General features: G+C 40.8%; 3 protein-coding genes across 10 annotated transcripts in view; all 3 read right to left on the bottom strand.

Moving 5' to 3' along the window:
* Positions 1-2,225, bottom strand: part of LOC109202437 (ubiquitin carboxyl-terminal hydrolase 37-like) — an 8,062-nt gene extending 5,837 nt beyond the window's left edge. For 2 of the 3 annotated variants that reach the window (XM_025907782.1, XM_025907781.1), the window contains exons 1-6: positions 2,130-2,225; positions 1,926-2,025; positions 1,709-1,785; positions 1,426-1,534; positions 1,269-1,326; positions 935-1,092 (exon numbers count right to left, since the gene is read on the bottom strand). In XM_025907782.1, the coding sequence (XP_025763567.1) occupies positions 935-1,092; positions 1,269-1,326; positions 1,426-1,534; positions 1,709-1,785; positions 1,926-2,025; positions 2,130-2,155 (528 nt within the window). In that variant the 5' untranslated portion in view covers positions 2,156-2,225. Of the gene's footprint in view, positions 1-754; positions 849-934; positions 1,093-1,268; positions 1,327-1,425; positions 1,535-1,708; positions 1,786-1,925; positions 2,026-2,129 lie in introns of those variants that run through there. The other variant, XM_019359877.2, reaches the window with a different exon arrangement.
* Positions 2,221-3,467, bottom strand: LOC109202509 (ubiquitin carboxyl-terminal hydrolase 29-like). Its single transcript, XM_019360180.2, has 7 exons — positions 3,458-3,467; positions 3,286-3,341; positions 2,994-3,131; positions 2,815-2,871; positions 2,583-2,714; positions 2,368-2,491; positions 2,221-2,280 (listed from the first exon to the last, which is right to left on the bottom strand). Exons 3-7 carry the CDS (start codon positions 3,038-3,040, stop codon positions 2,221-2,223), a joined length of 420 nt encoding a protein of 139 aa, XP_019215725.1. The 5' UTR covers positions 3,041-3,131; positions 3,286-3,341; positions 3,458-3,467.
* A 6,503-nt stretch (positions 3,468-9,970) lies between these two features.
* Positions 9,971-16,048, bottom strand: LOC102075532 (ubiquitin carboxyl-terminal hydrolase 26). 6 transcript variants are annotated; one of them, XM_019359874.2, is made up of 21 exons: positions 15,298-16,048; positions 15,025-15,153; positions 14,849-14,914; positions 14,581-14,758; positions 14,403-14,496; positions 13,657-13,748; positions 13,404-13,459; positions 12,998-13,097; positions 12,805-12,888; positions 12,633-12,688; positions 12,341-12,475; positions 12,161-12,220; positions 11,929-12,060; positions 11,713-11,836; positions 11,473-11,624; positions 11,268-11,367; positions 11,051-11,127; positions 10,767-10,875; positions 10,610-10,667; positions 10,277-10,434; positions 9,971-10,190 (listed from the first exon to the last, which is right to left on the bottom strand). In XM_019359874.2, the coding sequence occupies exons 1-21, from the start codon at positions 15,399-15,401 to the stop codon at positions 10,185-10,187; spliced, it is 2,070 nt and encodes a 689-aa protein (XP_019215419.1). In that variant the 5' UTR covers positions 15,402-16,048; the 3' UTR covers positions 9,971-10,184. The 6 variants fall into 6 exon arrangements, with proteins under 6 accessions (XP_019215419.1, XP_019215417.1, XP_025763558.1 ...); XM_019359872.2 differs by having other exon boundaries at positions 12,341-12,478; positions 15,298-16,045; XM_025907773.1 differs by having other exon boundaries at positions 12,341-12,478; positions 15,025-15,149; positions 15,298-16,039.
* Between the last annotated feature and the right edge of the window lie 194 nt (positions 16,049-16,242).

Raw genomic sequence — 16,242 nt, 5'->3', positions numbered from 1 at the left:
CTCCAGCTTACCATCTTTACCTGAGTAAATCGGTTTGTTGAACAATCTAAACGGTTGATTCAGAAACTTCTGTGACATCAACTTAACTAAGACTCATAACAAATTTCACAAAACACAGCTGAATACTTTTATTATTTTTATTAGTTATTTTGATTTTAATAAAACAAAATAAAAAAAGAAAAAAAAAATGTTTCTTTATTTTATTTTATTTAGTGCTGTCAGTGTTAATCTCATTTTAACGAGATTAACACTGACAGCACTGATTTTATTATTAATTTATTTGTTTAATTGTTTGTTGTTCCCAGAGAGCAAGCCAAACACTGGTCCAGGACTGTCTCTAGTAGTGGTGCACTACTAGTAGAGTTTCTTTTAACCTCCTAGGACCTGGTGTCCACATATGTGGACATCACATTTTGGGTTGTCGAGACCAAAATACATTTTGCTCTACAAGACCTGATATCCACTTAGGAGGACATTACACTGCCACTGTTCAATCGAAATTTAAAATGAATGTCCTCATATGTGGATCTCATGTTTTGAGAAGCATTCATCAGGTCCCAATCAACCCAAATGGCACAGAGAAATTAAAAATGCATGCCATGATAGAGTTCAGGTCTTAGGAGGTTAAAAATGTCTCTGCTGATGAGACCAGTGAATGTGGGGCGACGGTGGCAAGAAAAACTCCCTCCTGGAGGAAGAAATCTTGGGAGGAACCAGGCTCTCTGGGAGGACCCTTCCTCCTAAGGCCAATACTTACCTGCAGTCTGCGATGGTGGCTGGGACGACTGTTGTTCCTTCTCAGCATGATGATGACCTTATCATGCTTCCTTCCATATCCTGCTTCAGAACTGACAATGAAGACAAAACTGGTTAACAAGGTAATAGCACATTTAAAAATTCACTCACTTCAGGATGAGATGCTGTGTCTTCTTACGTTTCTCTTGTAAAACAGGATGTAGGCCGAGTTCTGCTGTTCTTCACAAGCTGCAGATCCAGTTGTGTGGAGCACCTGTGCGTCATTATAGGTGAGCCAATTATCCGATGTAGAGTATGGACTCTCCTCGGGATGGACAGAATTACAGATGTAGTGTCCTGAAATCACATTAAGACAAATGAATCAAACTTCTGGAAGTCGACTGATTCAAGCAAACAGTGATTTTGACTTAGTGCTTCTCAGAACATCAAAAGCTTTTGTGTGTGAGTCCTTCACTGAAAAGTAGCAAATTCTGTTAAATCATTTTCTGCTTGTAACAAGTCAGTTGTTTTACCTGATTCTGTGCCTCCATAATGACTGATGATGCTGACAAGACTGTAACAGCCACCACCCTGAGAAGGAACAAATCAAAAGAGTGTTAGTTTCATAAAGTCTCACATCAGTGCGATAATTAAGCTGATTCTCTGAGATGTTCTGCAGTCTGTTTTTACCTGATTGGATGGCACCACCAAGTCCCTCTGCAGCCTGACGGGGTCATCCACCTTCTGAATCTCATAGGTTTGTGTAAAGCCAAACCTCTTCAGGTGCAAGATGAGAACTCTGGCAAAAAGAAAGAAAAACAAACAAGGTACAAATAAGAAGAATGAGTGTCAAACACAAACAGGAGATGGGAGAAAATGACTGCTCAAGTATTGTCTCGAAAAACTCTGATGTTTGATGCGCCACAGTTTGGAAACCTGGTCAGTCGATCAATTCTGATGTGACCTTACTCACCTTGGCAGTGTATCAAAAGATGACTTCAGTTCTGAGGTCGTCCCTCCACAATCACAGCGAAATTCTATTTCTTGTTCCTGAACAACAGCACAGAGAAAACAGGCTTTATGGTAGAAAGAAATCACAACATATGCACACACACATACACACAAACACTAACAAAAAAGGTGTGTTAAGATCGGTGATACTACAACTCTACTGGAATTTGTGATCTTACCTTCAAGTATGTCTCTAACATGTCCTCAACAGACCCCTCTGGAACCAGGTCAAGAGACAAGCTGGTGAATTCCTCTTGCTGTGATGATTGGTGACCGCAGCTACACATTTAAGGAGTAACATAGTTAAAGTAAAGATCAGGTAGGTGGAAACGAGGTATATGACGATATTGCAATCAGCCTGTGTTTCTGAAAGACAGGCTTACCCCTTGCATGTCCTCATGTTTTCCATTTTGAAAACGTGATGGTCTTCTACTGGGCAGGTATAACTTTGGCCCAGGAGAGCTGCGTTCCTCTTCAGGTGAGGGAGAGCCTTTTGACCTCATTGAGGAACAATGTTAGGAATTCATGAGCATCCTGAAAGAAAAGCACAGAGGAGATTTAAAGCAGAACATCAAAATCAGAAAGTAAAGCAAAAACGAAATGTCCAAATAGCTGACGCACTTTCTGTGCACTGCCTGTGTATTCAGGAGCTTGACTGCTGAATGCCTTCTTAAAAGATCTCAGGTGGTGATCTTTAAGGCCATAATCTGTTGAGTCATGACAGTCCCTGATGTCAGTGAGCCTTCTGTAGAAAGGAAAGGGTAAACAGACATTTCTGCTGTTAGATCTCTTTGTTCTTCAGGTTTTGAAGAAAGTAGAAGGTTGACGTAGCGCACCTTAAGAGCTGAGCTTCTGGGACTGCGCTCCACAAAACCTCCTGACGGCTGATGTCTCTAATGAAGTCCTCAATGTTGAGGAGGCTCTGCAGGCAGGAGTTCATGTAGCAGGTGTTTCCGATGTTTGGAAACCTGACACACACGCACAAAGTTTACAGTATCAGTGTAAAATAATTCATTTTCTCCACTTTGACAAAGTGAGCTTTGGTCTTTGTGCACCACGTGTACTCACCCGAAGCAGTCTGTAGTCTCAGTTTGATTTTCTATTGTTTTTCCACCGCAGACTCCACTGCTCCAAAAAGGTAAAAAACAAGCAAACAATTAGGAAAGATGTCAAGACGCTGAGCAGTGTATGTGCATGTATGCATGAGCTTTGAAGGTTAAACATTTTGGAGGACGTTTTTCTCTTACCTGTTAAACACATGCTCCCATCCACTCTCTTGGTCCAGAAGCTCCATAATCAAAGTGTCCCAACTCAGGTCTGCTGGGATCTTTTCAGTGGTGTTTTTTACCTGATGGGAGCTTTCACCACATTCCTTACCTGTGCTGCTGGATGTAGAAAGAAGAAAAGAGTCAGGGATGCATCGCAACACAACAAGACACCAAACAAACATTCTCTCTCTGGAGAACAGCATTCGACTATCTAATGCTTATTTATATAAAGAATTTTGCTTTAAAGTGAGAAGATTAAAGTTTCCCTCACCTGTCACTGATTTTATCAGGTTCCCCTGTCGTTTCAGGAGCAGCCTGCCTTTTTCTCTGTAGAAAGAAACCAAAGTACAGGACATAGCCGTGTGCTTCATTGCTCTTAATTGCTCTCATTTAACTGTGATGAGTAAATGCTTGATGACAGTGACTCTTTCCATAAAACATACCTTCCAGAATTTAAAAGAGACCAGCGAGACTTTTTTTGTGTCTTTACAGTGGTGGTCTCTGCCTCTGAATCGCTGTCAGTTTGCTGCAGACGACGAACAACATAATGTCATTAAAAGTAAGTCACTTAAAACTAACAAGTACATTTAAAGAGAATGTGCATTTCAATGTTTTGTGTAAAAGCAAACCGAGGAACAGCAGAAGAAGTGCCTCCATTTTCTTCTTCTTCTTCTTTTTACCATTTTCAGGGTTAGTTGGTGTGCAGCAACAGAAGCATCCGGGATGCTGATGAGGACAAAAGTGTAAATGTTATTTTCAAAGTGGAAATTTTTAACAAGGAGTACATGCTGGAGACTGCACATAAAAATGAATAACTGTAATGGAACAAAATCATGTATTTTTTACATTTACACATTTTCAACACTAATCTCTGAATCAATATAAATAATAGACAAGACTAGAAGTAGTAAAAAAATATGTAAATGCACAAGGCAGAAGAAAAACACCAACAAAGGGAAATAAAACAGCTCAACTAAACCACTGCTATAAATATCTCAGCAGCATTAAAGAGTCGCGCATTTCTTTACCTCTGTTGAGACGTAGAAGAATTTCCTTCTCTGCCACGTTTTGTTTGTTGATTTCTGTTTAGAAACAAGAAAACCAACATCAGTAATGGCATAAAACAAAGTTTATGGTATGAAAATTCAAAATCCTTCATTTGGTTCAAAATTCAGTTTTTACAGAAATCATCCATGAAGCTTCATTAAAAGTTTCAAAAATGCTTATTTACCATAAGAAAATATTTAGAGAAATGTGCTGCAAGTCTCTTCAAACTTACCTTTCTGTGAAAAAGAAGTTTAAACATCTTTGGACTTAATGTGATCGCAGTGAAAATCTTCTCAGCTTTGCAAAAGTTCAACTGAAAACAAGCTGTCAAAGGTTGTGTATTTCTAAACTTTCAGCATAGAATGTTCATACCCTGAACACCAAGCATCATCATTATGATGTAGGGGGCTAATTTGCATATTTTGGAATGTATGCTCATTTGAACTGTATGGTACTCGTCTCTAAGCAACCCCTAAAAAATACAGGTCAAGTCAATTCAAGTGGCTTTTATTGACATTTTAACCACGTGCAGTGGTACTGTACAGAGTGAAATGAGACAGCGTTCCTCCGAGACCCTGGTGCTACATATGACATATAACGGACAAACCCAGGACTACATAAAGTGCAGTGTGCATAAATTGCAAAAATAAACAAGACAAAACAGTGCAACACTAGACAGCACAGGACGATACAGACACAAGACAATGGAAATGTGCAAAATGCTGAGTATTGTGCAAAAGTAACTTGGTGTCTGTGTGTGTGTGTGTGTGTATGAGTGTGAGATACTGCAGATAAGTGCTTGGTAGTGACGTGTGTGAAGGTGTGCGTGTGCCAGTTCAGTCACTGAGTGTTCAGGAGTCTGACGGCTTGTGGGAAAAAACTTTTCCATAGTCTGGTAGTGAGGGCCCGGATGCTCTGGGACCTCTTTCCAGAAGGCAGCAGGGTGAAGAGTGTTTGAAGGGTGTGTGGGGTCCTCCACCAAGCTGGTGGCTTCGTGGATGGAGCGGGTGCTATAAGGAGGGGAGAGGGGCTCCAATGATCTTCTCAGCTACTCTCACTATCCGTTGTACGGTACTGCAATCCAATACGCTGCAGTTACCATACCAGACAGTGATGCAGCTGTTTAGGATGCTCTCGTTAGTCCCACTGTAAAAGGTGGTGAGAATGGATGGTGGGAGATGGGCTTTCCTCAGCTTCTGCATGAAGTAGAGACGCTGCTGGGCCTTCTTGGTTATGGAGCTGGTGTTGAGGGAGCAGGAGAGGTTCTCCGCCAGGTGGACACCAAGGAATTTGGTGCTCTTGACAATCACCATGGAGGATCCATTGATGTTAAGTGGGCAGTGATCTCTCTGTGCTCTCCTGAAGTCAACAATTTCTTTTGTTTTGTCCACATTCAGAGACAGGTTGTTGACTCTACACCTCTACAGATGGCCCCCAGTGCAACCCTTCAGCCTCCTAGTAAATGCACCTATGGTACAAATTTAAACAACCTAGGAGACTTACTTCTTGTCACCGAGTTGTAGCATTCACAAGATTTTCAGAAAACTTGACCTTTGAACTTGAGGTCAAGGTCACTGATATTCAAACTGACCCCAGAACTTTAGTAGATGCACCAATGGTATCAATTCAAAATCCTACGCCCCTCGTTCTCGAGTTATTGTCTTGACCAAGCTGAGTATACAATTATGAAACAATCGTTTTCCATTTTATTTCACTATCTGTAACTAAGACAAATAAACAGTATTCGGGACACAAGTTACTATTAAAGTGGTTAGTGAGACTCCACATCTGATAACAGTATGATATGATGAAACTGAAGGGTGTCTGGGCACCGAAAAAAGAAAGAGATTGGATCAGGCTGCAGCTGGCGTGCCATTCTCTCACTACAGGATGAGACGCTGTGTCTTCTTACGTTTCGCTTGTAAAACAGGATGTAGGCAGTTGTGTGGATCACCTGTGTGTCATTATAGGTGAGCCAAGGATCTGTTGTAGAGTGTGGACTCTCCTCAGGATGGACAGAATTACAGATGCAGCAGCTGTTTCCGATGTTTGGAACCTGACACACAAACACAAAGTTTACAGTATCAGTGTAAAATAATTCATTTTCTCCAGGTTGAGAAGGTGAGCTTTGGTCCTTGTGCACCACCTGTACTCACCTGAAGCAGTCTGTAGACTGAATTTTATTTTCCATTATTTTTCCACCGCCAAATGTTTCACTACGCTATTGCAAAAAGGTAAAAAGACAAACACACAATTAGATGCTGAGCACTGAGCACTTTCACTACATTCCTTACTTGATGCAGAAAGAAGAAAAGAGTCAGGGATGCATAGCAAGCACAACAAGACGCCAGCAGTCCAGACTTTCACCAACTGAAGACATTTGCAGCACCATAAAAAATGACAGAGAAGACCTGGGACTATGTGAAAGGGTGAAGTGCTGCATTAAAGTTGCAATGGTCCTATCTTTATACAGTCTATGCTTCACTCTATTAAGATGTGATTATTTCCAAAGGTCCATCTGAGTGTGCAGGTGCCTTTCCGTGATTGGTGGATCCATGGAACGGACCATACAGATTGGCTAATGACCTGGAGACAACATATAAGATGACACCACCATGGACCTCAACTGGCAGGCTTTGTGTTACCCGTTTCTTTATACAGGAGCATGTAGGGTGGACTGCCTTTTTATTTGATTGCCCTTTTCTCATGTTTTGTTAGTTAGGGAGATAAGACATTGTCATTTGGTTTGATTCTTTTCATAAGTAAGTTTGGTACATCCTTTAGATAGGGTCCTTTGTTTGTTGTTTTGGTTCCACCCTGAAGGTATAGTCCGCTCCTTTCCTTTGTTAGAATTCAATCACTGTAAATAAATCACCATCAAAATTGTACTGGTTGTGTGATGTGCTGCTTGGGGTCAGACAGGGGTGGATCACCCTTATATTATGGTCTGGCCACCCCTAGACAGGCCATAACACTAACTAAAATGAAAATGAAAACTAGACTTATAACTGGCTGGCTGGTGTCCTTACCGGTGACCTTGGGTCTGAACTGTGGGCTCCTCCTTCCAGGTGTTCGTACTGCCTGAGTGGGACCAAGATGTGCCGTCTTGCCTCTGTTGGGTTTTCTGCTCAGCATGCAAGTATCCACTTCTTGGCGTTCGCTGTTGGTTGCAGCCACTTGAGGTTTCTGGGCTCATTTGGGTTCTCAACACTGGGTGACTTGATGGGAGTGAAAGCTTCCTCACAACATAAATCAACACACTACCTGCTTTTGTTTCAGATTTTTTCTTTATCCTTGACAACATGTTAGGTTACTGGGTTTCACTGTAATGCATTTGTGCTCCAAAAGCTGTTATTTTGTGCAGCTGTGCTCCAAGAGCTGTTAGCATGACTGTTTTAATCATTAGATTGTGCCACACCAGCACCTGAAAGAAAAGCTTTGAGTTTGATTTTGTATTTTTGTTTTGCAGGCACTCAGGAGAATAAGTCATGATGTTTCTTGTGTTTGTCATGTTAGTATCTCAGTGCTTGTCAATCACCAGTCAACAGTGTCGCCACTGTGAACAACATCCTGCGACTGCTCGAGCCAAAACCTTCGAGAAGTCCCTGCAGCCGCTTCAAAACTCGTCACTGAGCTTGATCTCTCTTTTAACACGCTGGAGACAATAATGAAAGATGACTTTCTTTCATATGTTGCTTTGAGGGCTTTGTTCATGAATAACAACAGAATCAAAACCATCCATGAAGAGGCATTTCACCCGCTGATTAATTTGGAGAAACTGGACTTCCACAAACCAGTTGGAGACTTTGTCTCCTGGATGGTTTCAGAACCTGATTTCTCTCCACTATTTCAATCTTTTGGGAAACAAATATACAACACTGGGTCTGGGAAACCTTTTCCTGCCACTGAGGAGCTCGAAGACCCTCCATTTTTGAGGACCTTTACTTCAGTCTGTCAGTGAAAGGGATTTTTTTTTAACCTTGAAACTGCCCTGACCCTGGCCAAAGACCAGCTGGCCACCTGGCCAGGTCAGTCATGGATATTCACAAATACCCCGTAGTACCAGTGGAAATGAAATATCGGGGGAAAATGCAGAGAGTAACGGCTGCGGTTAGCTGACGGCCATCATACCCCTTAAATCTGAAAACTGATTGGTCGGGATTTAGTAGCTCAATAGGCAGTATGTAGGCCTGCACACACGACCAATAGGGACACGTGGCGTTTGGGCCGCGTTCAGATTGCCCGTTCCAGCAATTTGCTACACAGAAGATAATGGCACTATGCAATTCACCCTTTGATCAAATGATGAGAGCTGATAGTCAAATAGTGCGCCCTGACATAGCACTGACATTTCCACATGTTGTAACCAATGACTGTAGAAAACAGTCACTGGTTGTAACGAGTAGGGACAGACCATGTTCAGTGTGTCGTGACACTTGCACAATGGAAGAACACACCCACTTGTTGGTGCCAGAAGAGCCACTGAGAAATGATTTTATTAGCTGGCTCATTACAACTCGAAGGCTGGTCACCTGGAATGAGATAAGACTCTGGAGCCAATAATTGCCCGATTTTACTGGCCGGGAATCTGTTTTAGACTTAGAGCTTTTATTGTCATTGTGCAGTTTCTTGCACAGTGAAATTGGGTAAGTGGAGAGCATAGAGCCGCTGCGTCTGTGCGCGCCGCCATCTTGCATTTTTTGCACGTTTGGATGTGCATCCAGTGGTGTCAGCTGGTGAACCAGTAGGGACAGACCAGCTGGCCATTCCAAAAGCGCCTTTATGCCCCTCACCATTAATGGAGGTCCCATTTGAGCGCATTGGCATGGACCTCATTTTATCGATGAGAAAAGAAAGTCTTTAGTTCAGCTGTTGTTAACTGATCTTGACTTTGTTAATCAAACGTTGTAACCTGCTTTCAGTGTGTCCTGTACATGAGTTCATTCAGTAAACCACAACACGGTGTGTTTTTTGACCTGATGAAGTTCAGCCAAAACAGGAAACATGCAGCAGGAGACAGTAACTTGTTAAAATGTTATAAAAGGTACAATTAAAGATTTTCACCCTATAGGGTTGTCAGTGATCCAAGGATAAATGTCTAATTTGGTCAAAATTTTATATACCATTTCTGGAGAGAGTGCAGTGGAAATGTTGTCACTTCTGGACTTTGCTACTTGCAGCTAAACATTTGCAGCTAAATAATTTATTTAACAGCAGAAGCTGCAACTGATCGAGGGAATATTTGTCTGAAAACTTCAACTGAAGTCGAAGGGTGCCAGTGCTCCAGCTTACCATCTTTACTGAGTAAATCGGTTTGTTGAACAATCTAAACGGTTGATTCAGAAACTTCTGTGACATCAACTAACTAAGACTCATAACAAATTTCACAAAACACAGCTGAATACTTTTATTATTTTTTTATTAGTTATTTTGATTTTAATAAAACAAAATTTAAAAAAAGAAACGAAAAAAAATGTTTTCTTTATTTATTTTATTTAGTGCTGTCAGTGTTAATCTCATTTTAACGAGATTAACACTGAGAGCACTGATTTTATTATTAATTTATTTGTTTAATTGTTTGTTGTTCCCAGAGAGCAAGCCAAACACTGGTCCAGAAAAGGACTGTCTCTAGTAGTGGTGCACTACTAGTAGAATTTCTTTAACCTCCTAGGACCTGGTGTCCACATATGTGGACATCACATTTTGGGTTGTCCACAACATTTTGCTCTACAAAGACCTGATATCCACTTAGGAGGACATTACACTGCCACTGTTCAATCGAAATTTAAAATGAATGTCCTCATATGTGGATCTCATGTTTTGAGAAGCATTCATCAGGTCCCAATCAACCCAAATGGCACAGAGAAATTAAAAATGCATGCCATGATAGAGTTCAGGTCTTAGGAGGTTAAAATGTCTCTGCTAATGAGACCAGTGAATGTGGGGCGACGGTGGCAAGAAAAAACTCCCTCCTGGAGGAAGAAATCTTGGGAGGAACCAGGCTCTCTGGGAGGACCCTTCCTCCTAAGGCCAATACTTACCTGCAGTCTGCGATGGTGGGCTGGGACGACTGTTGTTCCTTCTCAGCATGATGAGGACCTTAACTTCCTTCCATATCCTGCTTCAGAACTGACAATGAAGACAAAACTGGTTAACAAGGTAATAGCACATTTAAAAATTCACTCACTTCAGGATGAGATGCTGTGTCTTCTTACGTTTCTCTTGTAAAACAGGATGTAGGCCGAGTTCTGCTGTTCTTCACAAGCTGCAGATCCAGTTGTGTGGAGCACCTGTGCGTCATTATAGGTGAGCCAATTATCCGATGTAGAGTATGGACTCTCCTCGGGATGGACAGAATTACAGATGTAGTGTCCTGAAATCACATTAAGACAAATGAATCAAACTTCTGGAAGTCGACTGATTCAAGCAAACAGTGATTTGACTTAGTGCTTCTCAGAACATCAAAAGCTTTTGTGTGTGAGTCCTTCACTGAAAAGTAGCAAATTCTGTTAAATCATTTTCTGCTTGTAACAAGTCAGTTGTTTTACCTGATTCTGTGCCTCCATAATGACTGATGATGCTGACAAGACTGTAACAGCCACCACCCTGAGAAGGAACAAATCAAAAGAGTGTTAGTTTCATAAAGTCTCACATCAGTGCGATAATTAAGCTGATTCTCTGAGATGTTCTGCAGTCTGTTTTTACCTGATTGGATGGCACCACCAAGTCCCTCTGCAGCCTGACGGGGTCATCCACCTTCTGAATCTCATAGGTTTGTGTAAAGCCAAACCTCTTAAGGTGCAAGATGAGAACTCTGGCAAAAAGAAAGAAAAACAAACAAGGTACAAAATAAGAAGAATGAGTGTCAAACACAAACAGGAGATGGGAGAAAATGACTGCTCAAGTACTGTCTCGAAAAACTCTGATGTTTGATGCGCCACAGTTTGGAAACCTGGTCAGTCGATCAATTCTGATGTGACCTTACTCACCTTGGCAGTGTATCAAAAGATGACTTCAGTTCTGAGGTCGTCCCTCCACAATCACAGCGAAATTCTATTTCTTGTTCCTGAACAACAGCACAGAGAAAACAGGCTTTATGGTAGAAAGAAATCACAACATATGCACACACACATACACACAAACACTAACAAAAAAGGTGTGTTAAGATCGGTGATACTACAACTCTACTGGAATTTGTGATCTTACCTTCAAGTATGTCTCTAGCATGTCCTCAACAGACCCCTCTGGAACCAGGTCAAGAGACAAGCTGGTGAATTCCTCTTGCTGTGATGATTGGTGACCGCAGCTACACATTTAAGGAGTAACATAGTTAAAGTAAAGATCAGGTAGGTGGAAACGAGGTATATGACGATATTGCAACCAGCTCTGTGTTTCTGAAAGACACACTTACCCCTTGCATGTCCTCATGTTTTCCATTTTGAAAACGTGATGGTCTTCTACTGGGCAGGTATAACTTTGGCCCAGGAGAGCTGCGTTCCTCTTCAGGTGAGGTGAGAGCCTTTTGACCTCATTGAGGAACAATGTTAGGAATTCATGAGCATCCTGAAAGAAAAGCACAGAGGAGATTTAAAGCAGAACATCAAAATCAGAAAGTAAAGCAAAAAACGAAATGTCCAAATAGCTGACGCACTTTCTGTGCACTGCCTGTGTATTCAGGAGCTTGACTGCTGAATGCCTTCTTAAAAGATCTCAGGTGGTGATCTTTAAGGCCATAATCTGTTGAGTCATGACAGTCCCTGATGTCAGTGAGCCTTCTGTAGAAAGGAAAGGGTAAACAGACATTTCTGCTGTTAGATCTCTTTGTTCTTCAGGTTTCTGAAGAAAGTAGAAGGTTGACGTAGCGCACCTTAAGAGCTGAGCTTCTGGGACTGCGCTCCACAAAACCTCCTGACGGCTGATGTCTCTAATGAACTCTTCAATGTTGAGGAGGCTCTGCAGGCAGGAGTTCATGTAGCAGGTGTTTCCGATGTTTGGAAACCTGACACACACGCACAAAGTTTACAGTATCAGTGTAAAATAATTCATTTTCTCCACTTTGACAAAGTGAGCTTTGGTCTTTGTGCACCACGTGTACTCACCCGAAGCAGTCTGTAGTCTCAGTTTGATTTTCTATTGTTTTTCCACCGCAGACTCCACTGCTCCAAAAAGGTAAAAACACAAGCAAACAATTAGGAAAGATGTCAAGACGCTGAGCAGTGTATGTGCATGTATGCATGAGCTTTGAAGGTTAAACATTTTGGAGGATGTTTTTCTCTTACCTGTTAAACACATGCTCCCATCCACTCTCTTGGTCCAGAAGCTCCATAATCAAAGTGTCCCAACTCAGGTCTGCTGGGATCTTTTCAGTGGTGTTTTTTACCTGATGGGAGCTTTCACCACATTCCTTACCTGTGCTGCTGGATGTAGAAAGAAGAAAAGAGTCAGGGATGCATCGCAACACAACAAGACACCAAACAAACATTCTCTCTCTGGAGAACAGCATTCGACTATCTAATGCTTATTTATATAAAGAATTTTGCTTTAAAGTGAGAAGATTAAAGTTTCCCTCACCTGTCACTGATTTTATCAGGTTCCCCTGTCGTTTCAGGAGCAACCTGCCTTTTTCTCTGTAGAAAGAAACCAAAGTACAGGACATAGCCGTGTGCTTCATTGCTCTTAATTGCTCTCATTTAACTGTGATGAGTAAATGCTTGATGACAGTGACTCTTTCCATAAAACATACCTTCCAGAATTTAAAAAGAGACCAGCGAGACTTTTTTTGTGTCTTTACAGTGGTGGTCTCTGCCTCTGAATCGCTGTCAGTTTGCTGCAGACGACGAACAAACATAATGTCATTAAAAAAGTAAAGTCACTTAAAACTAACAAGTACATTTTAAAGAGAATGTGCATTTCATATGTTTTGTGTAAAAGCAAACCGAGGAACAGCAGAAGAAGCGTCTCCATTTTCTCTTCTTCTTCTTCTTTTTAACATTTTCAGGGTTAGTTGGTGTGGCAGCAACAGAAGCATCCGGGATGCTGATGAGGACAAAAGTGTAAATGTTATTTTTCAAAGTGGAAATTTTTAACAAGGAGTACATGCTGGAGACTGCAAATAAAAATGAATAAATGTAATGGAACAAAATCATGTATTTTATACATTTACACATTTTCAAACACTAATCTCTGAATCAATATAAATAATAAACAAGACTAGAAGTAGTAAAAAAGATGTAAATACACAAGGTGGAAGAAAAACACCAACAAAAGGGAAATAAAACAGCACCAACTAAACCACTGCTATAAATATCTCCAGCAGCATTAAAGAGTCGCGCATTTCTTTACCTCTGTTGAGACGTAGAAGGAATTTCCTTCTCTGCCACGTTTTGTTTGTTTGATTTCTGTTTAGAAACAAGAAAACCAACATCAGTAATGGCATAAAACAAAGTTTATGGTATGAAAATTCAAAATCCTTCATTTGGTTCAAAATTCAGTTTTTACAGAAATCATCCATGAAGCTTCATTAAAAGTTTCAAAAATGCTTATTTACTGTAAGAAAATATTTAGAGAAATGTGCTGCAAGTCTCTTCAATCTTACCTTTCTGTGAAAAAGAAGTTTAAACATCTTTGGACTTAATGTGATCGCAGTGAAAATCTTCTCAGCTTTGCAAATGTTCAACTGAAAACAAGCTGTCAAAGGTTGTGTATTTCTAAACTTTCAGCATAGAATGTTCATACCCTGAACACCAAGCATCATCATTATGATGTATGGGGCTAATTTGCATATTTTGGAATGTATGCTCATTTGAAATGTATGGTACTCGTCTCCAAGCAACCCCTAAAAAATACACATACCTCTACAGATGGCACCCAGTGCAACCCTTCAGGGTCCTAGTAAATGCACCTATGGTACAAATTTGAACAACCTAGGAGACTTACTTCTTGTCACCGAGTTGTAGCATTCACAAGATTTTCAGAAAACTTGACCTTTGAACTTGAGGTCAAGGTCACTGATATTCAAACTGACCCCAGAACTTTAGTAGATGCACCAATGGTATCAATTCAAAATCCTACGCCCCTCGTTCTCGAGTTATTGTCTTGACCAAGCTGAGTATACAATTATGAAACAATCGTTTTCCATTTTATTTCACTATCTGTAACTAAGACAAATAAACAGTATTTGGGACACAAGTTACTATTAAAGTGGTTAGTGAGACTCCACATCTGATAACAGTATAACACACTGCTTAGTTATGTAAAATTGTCATCAATAAATGTGCTCAAAACAGAAGCTACACTGGCTTTAAAAGTTTTTGTTAACTCTGACTACCTGTCCGCTCTTACCTGTTTCTTTTGCTCTCTCTGCTGTCTTCATCCTCCATCCAACTCTACAGCTGTTGTTAGGGATGATACGATGAAACTGAAGGGTGTCTGGGCACTGAAAAAAAAGAAGAGAGATTGGATTAGGCTGCAGCTGGCGTGACATTCTCTCACTACAGGATTAGACGCTGTGTCTTCTTACGTTTCTCTTGTAAAACAGGATGTAGGCCGAGTGCTGCTGTTCTTCACAAGCTGCAGATCCAGTTGTGTGGAGCACCTGTGTGTCATTATAGGTGAGCCAAGGATCTGTTGTAGAGTGTGGACTCTCCTCAGGATGGACAGAATTACAGATGCAGCAGCTGTTTCCGGTGTATGGAAACCTGACACACAAACACAAAGTTTACAGTATCAGTCTAAAAAAATTCATTTTCTCTAGGTTGAGAACGTCCTTGTGCACCACGTGTACTCGCCTGAAGCAGTCTGTAGTCTGAATTTTATTTTCCATTATTTTTCCACCACCCAAATGTTTCACTACGCTATTGCAAAAAGGCAAAAACACAAACACACAATTAGACGCTGAGCACTGGATGTGCATGTATGCATGACATTTTAAGTTTAAACATTTTGGGGGACGTTTTTCTCTTACCTGTTAAACACATGCTCCCATTCATTCTCTTGGTCCAGAAGCTCCATAATCCAAGTGTCCCAACTCAGGTCTGATGGCATTTTTTCAGTGGTGTTTTTAACCTCTCGGGAACTTTCACTACATTCCTTACTTGATGCAGAAAGAAGAAAAGAGTCAGGGATGCATAGCAAGCACGGCAAGACACCAAACAAATATTCTCTCCCTGGAGATAAGCATTCGACCACCTAATGCTTATTTTGACCAGCAATTTGACTAAATATTAAAAGTACTTACCTGGCGTTGTCTGTAATTACACCCTGGGGGGATTCTGGTTGTCCTGCTCGGGGACAGGTGACCTGCACTGGGTCCTCCGAACTTCCTTTTAGCTTATAGTGCATTAGCTACTGGCATATTAGCTAATATTGACTGAAGCTCAAACAGGGTAAAAACAACATAAATAAAACCCTCAAGGATTTATTTTGATATAGCAGATGAGTTAGTTAAGTTATCGGTTTCTTGATATTACTCCAAGGCTGAAAACACGAAGGGTCCCACCCTCAATTCCTTTACTCATTGCAGTTAATGTTAAGCTAACATAGCCTGTTTTGAGTCTCCAAGTTAGAAAACATTACACACATTAAAGTAAAACTCATGAGTTGAATTGCTGTTACGTTACAGCTTGATTCCCAGTTTTGGCACACAGTTGATTATATTATTTTAAATCAGATTAAACAATATTAAAGCCAGTTTATTATTCGAGGAGAATCTTGGTGTTGATCTGAATGTTTTGTGGCATACAGTTCACTGTTGTTGACCTTGTTCAGGGCCTGTCTCCCCTTTGCACACTGCCTCAATAAAATAAAGTTAAATTATATTTTTAAATTTTTCTTCAGTCAGCTATGTTGTGTGAACAGGGTCTGCAGAACATCTAGCCTATTTTGACAGCTCATTGACTTTAACAGCACTAATCTCATTCCCTATGTTTTTTTCTTTTCTTTTTTCAGCACCAGGTCTTTTTTTCTTCTTGTAATGCAGTGTTAACTCTGTGTTGTGGTGTCTCTTCTGATGTCATGTGTACACGCGGGTGGATGACCATGGAAGAGTCCGAACAAAATGAGGAGGATGAGGCTCCTTATCAGCTTAGTTATGAACCCTGTAAACTACTAAACATTTTCAAAACTGAAATATTAAACTGAAACAAGCAAATTGTCACTGCACTAACTAAAACTGAACTGGATT

The sequence above is a fragment of the Oreochromis niloticus genome, linkage group LG6, assembly GCF_001858045.2.
Source record: "Oreochromis niloticus isolate F11D_XX linkage group LG6, O_niloticus_UMD_NMBU, whole genome shotgun sequence".
NCBI classification, from domain to species: Eukaryota; Metazoa; Chordata; class Actinopteri; order Cichliformes; family Cichlidae; genus Oreochromis; species Oreochromis niloticus.
Note: the sequence above shows the minus strand (reverse complement) of the source record. Positions and strands in the feature narration are given on the sequence as shown.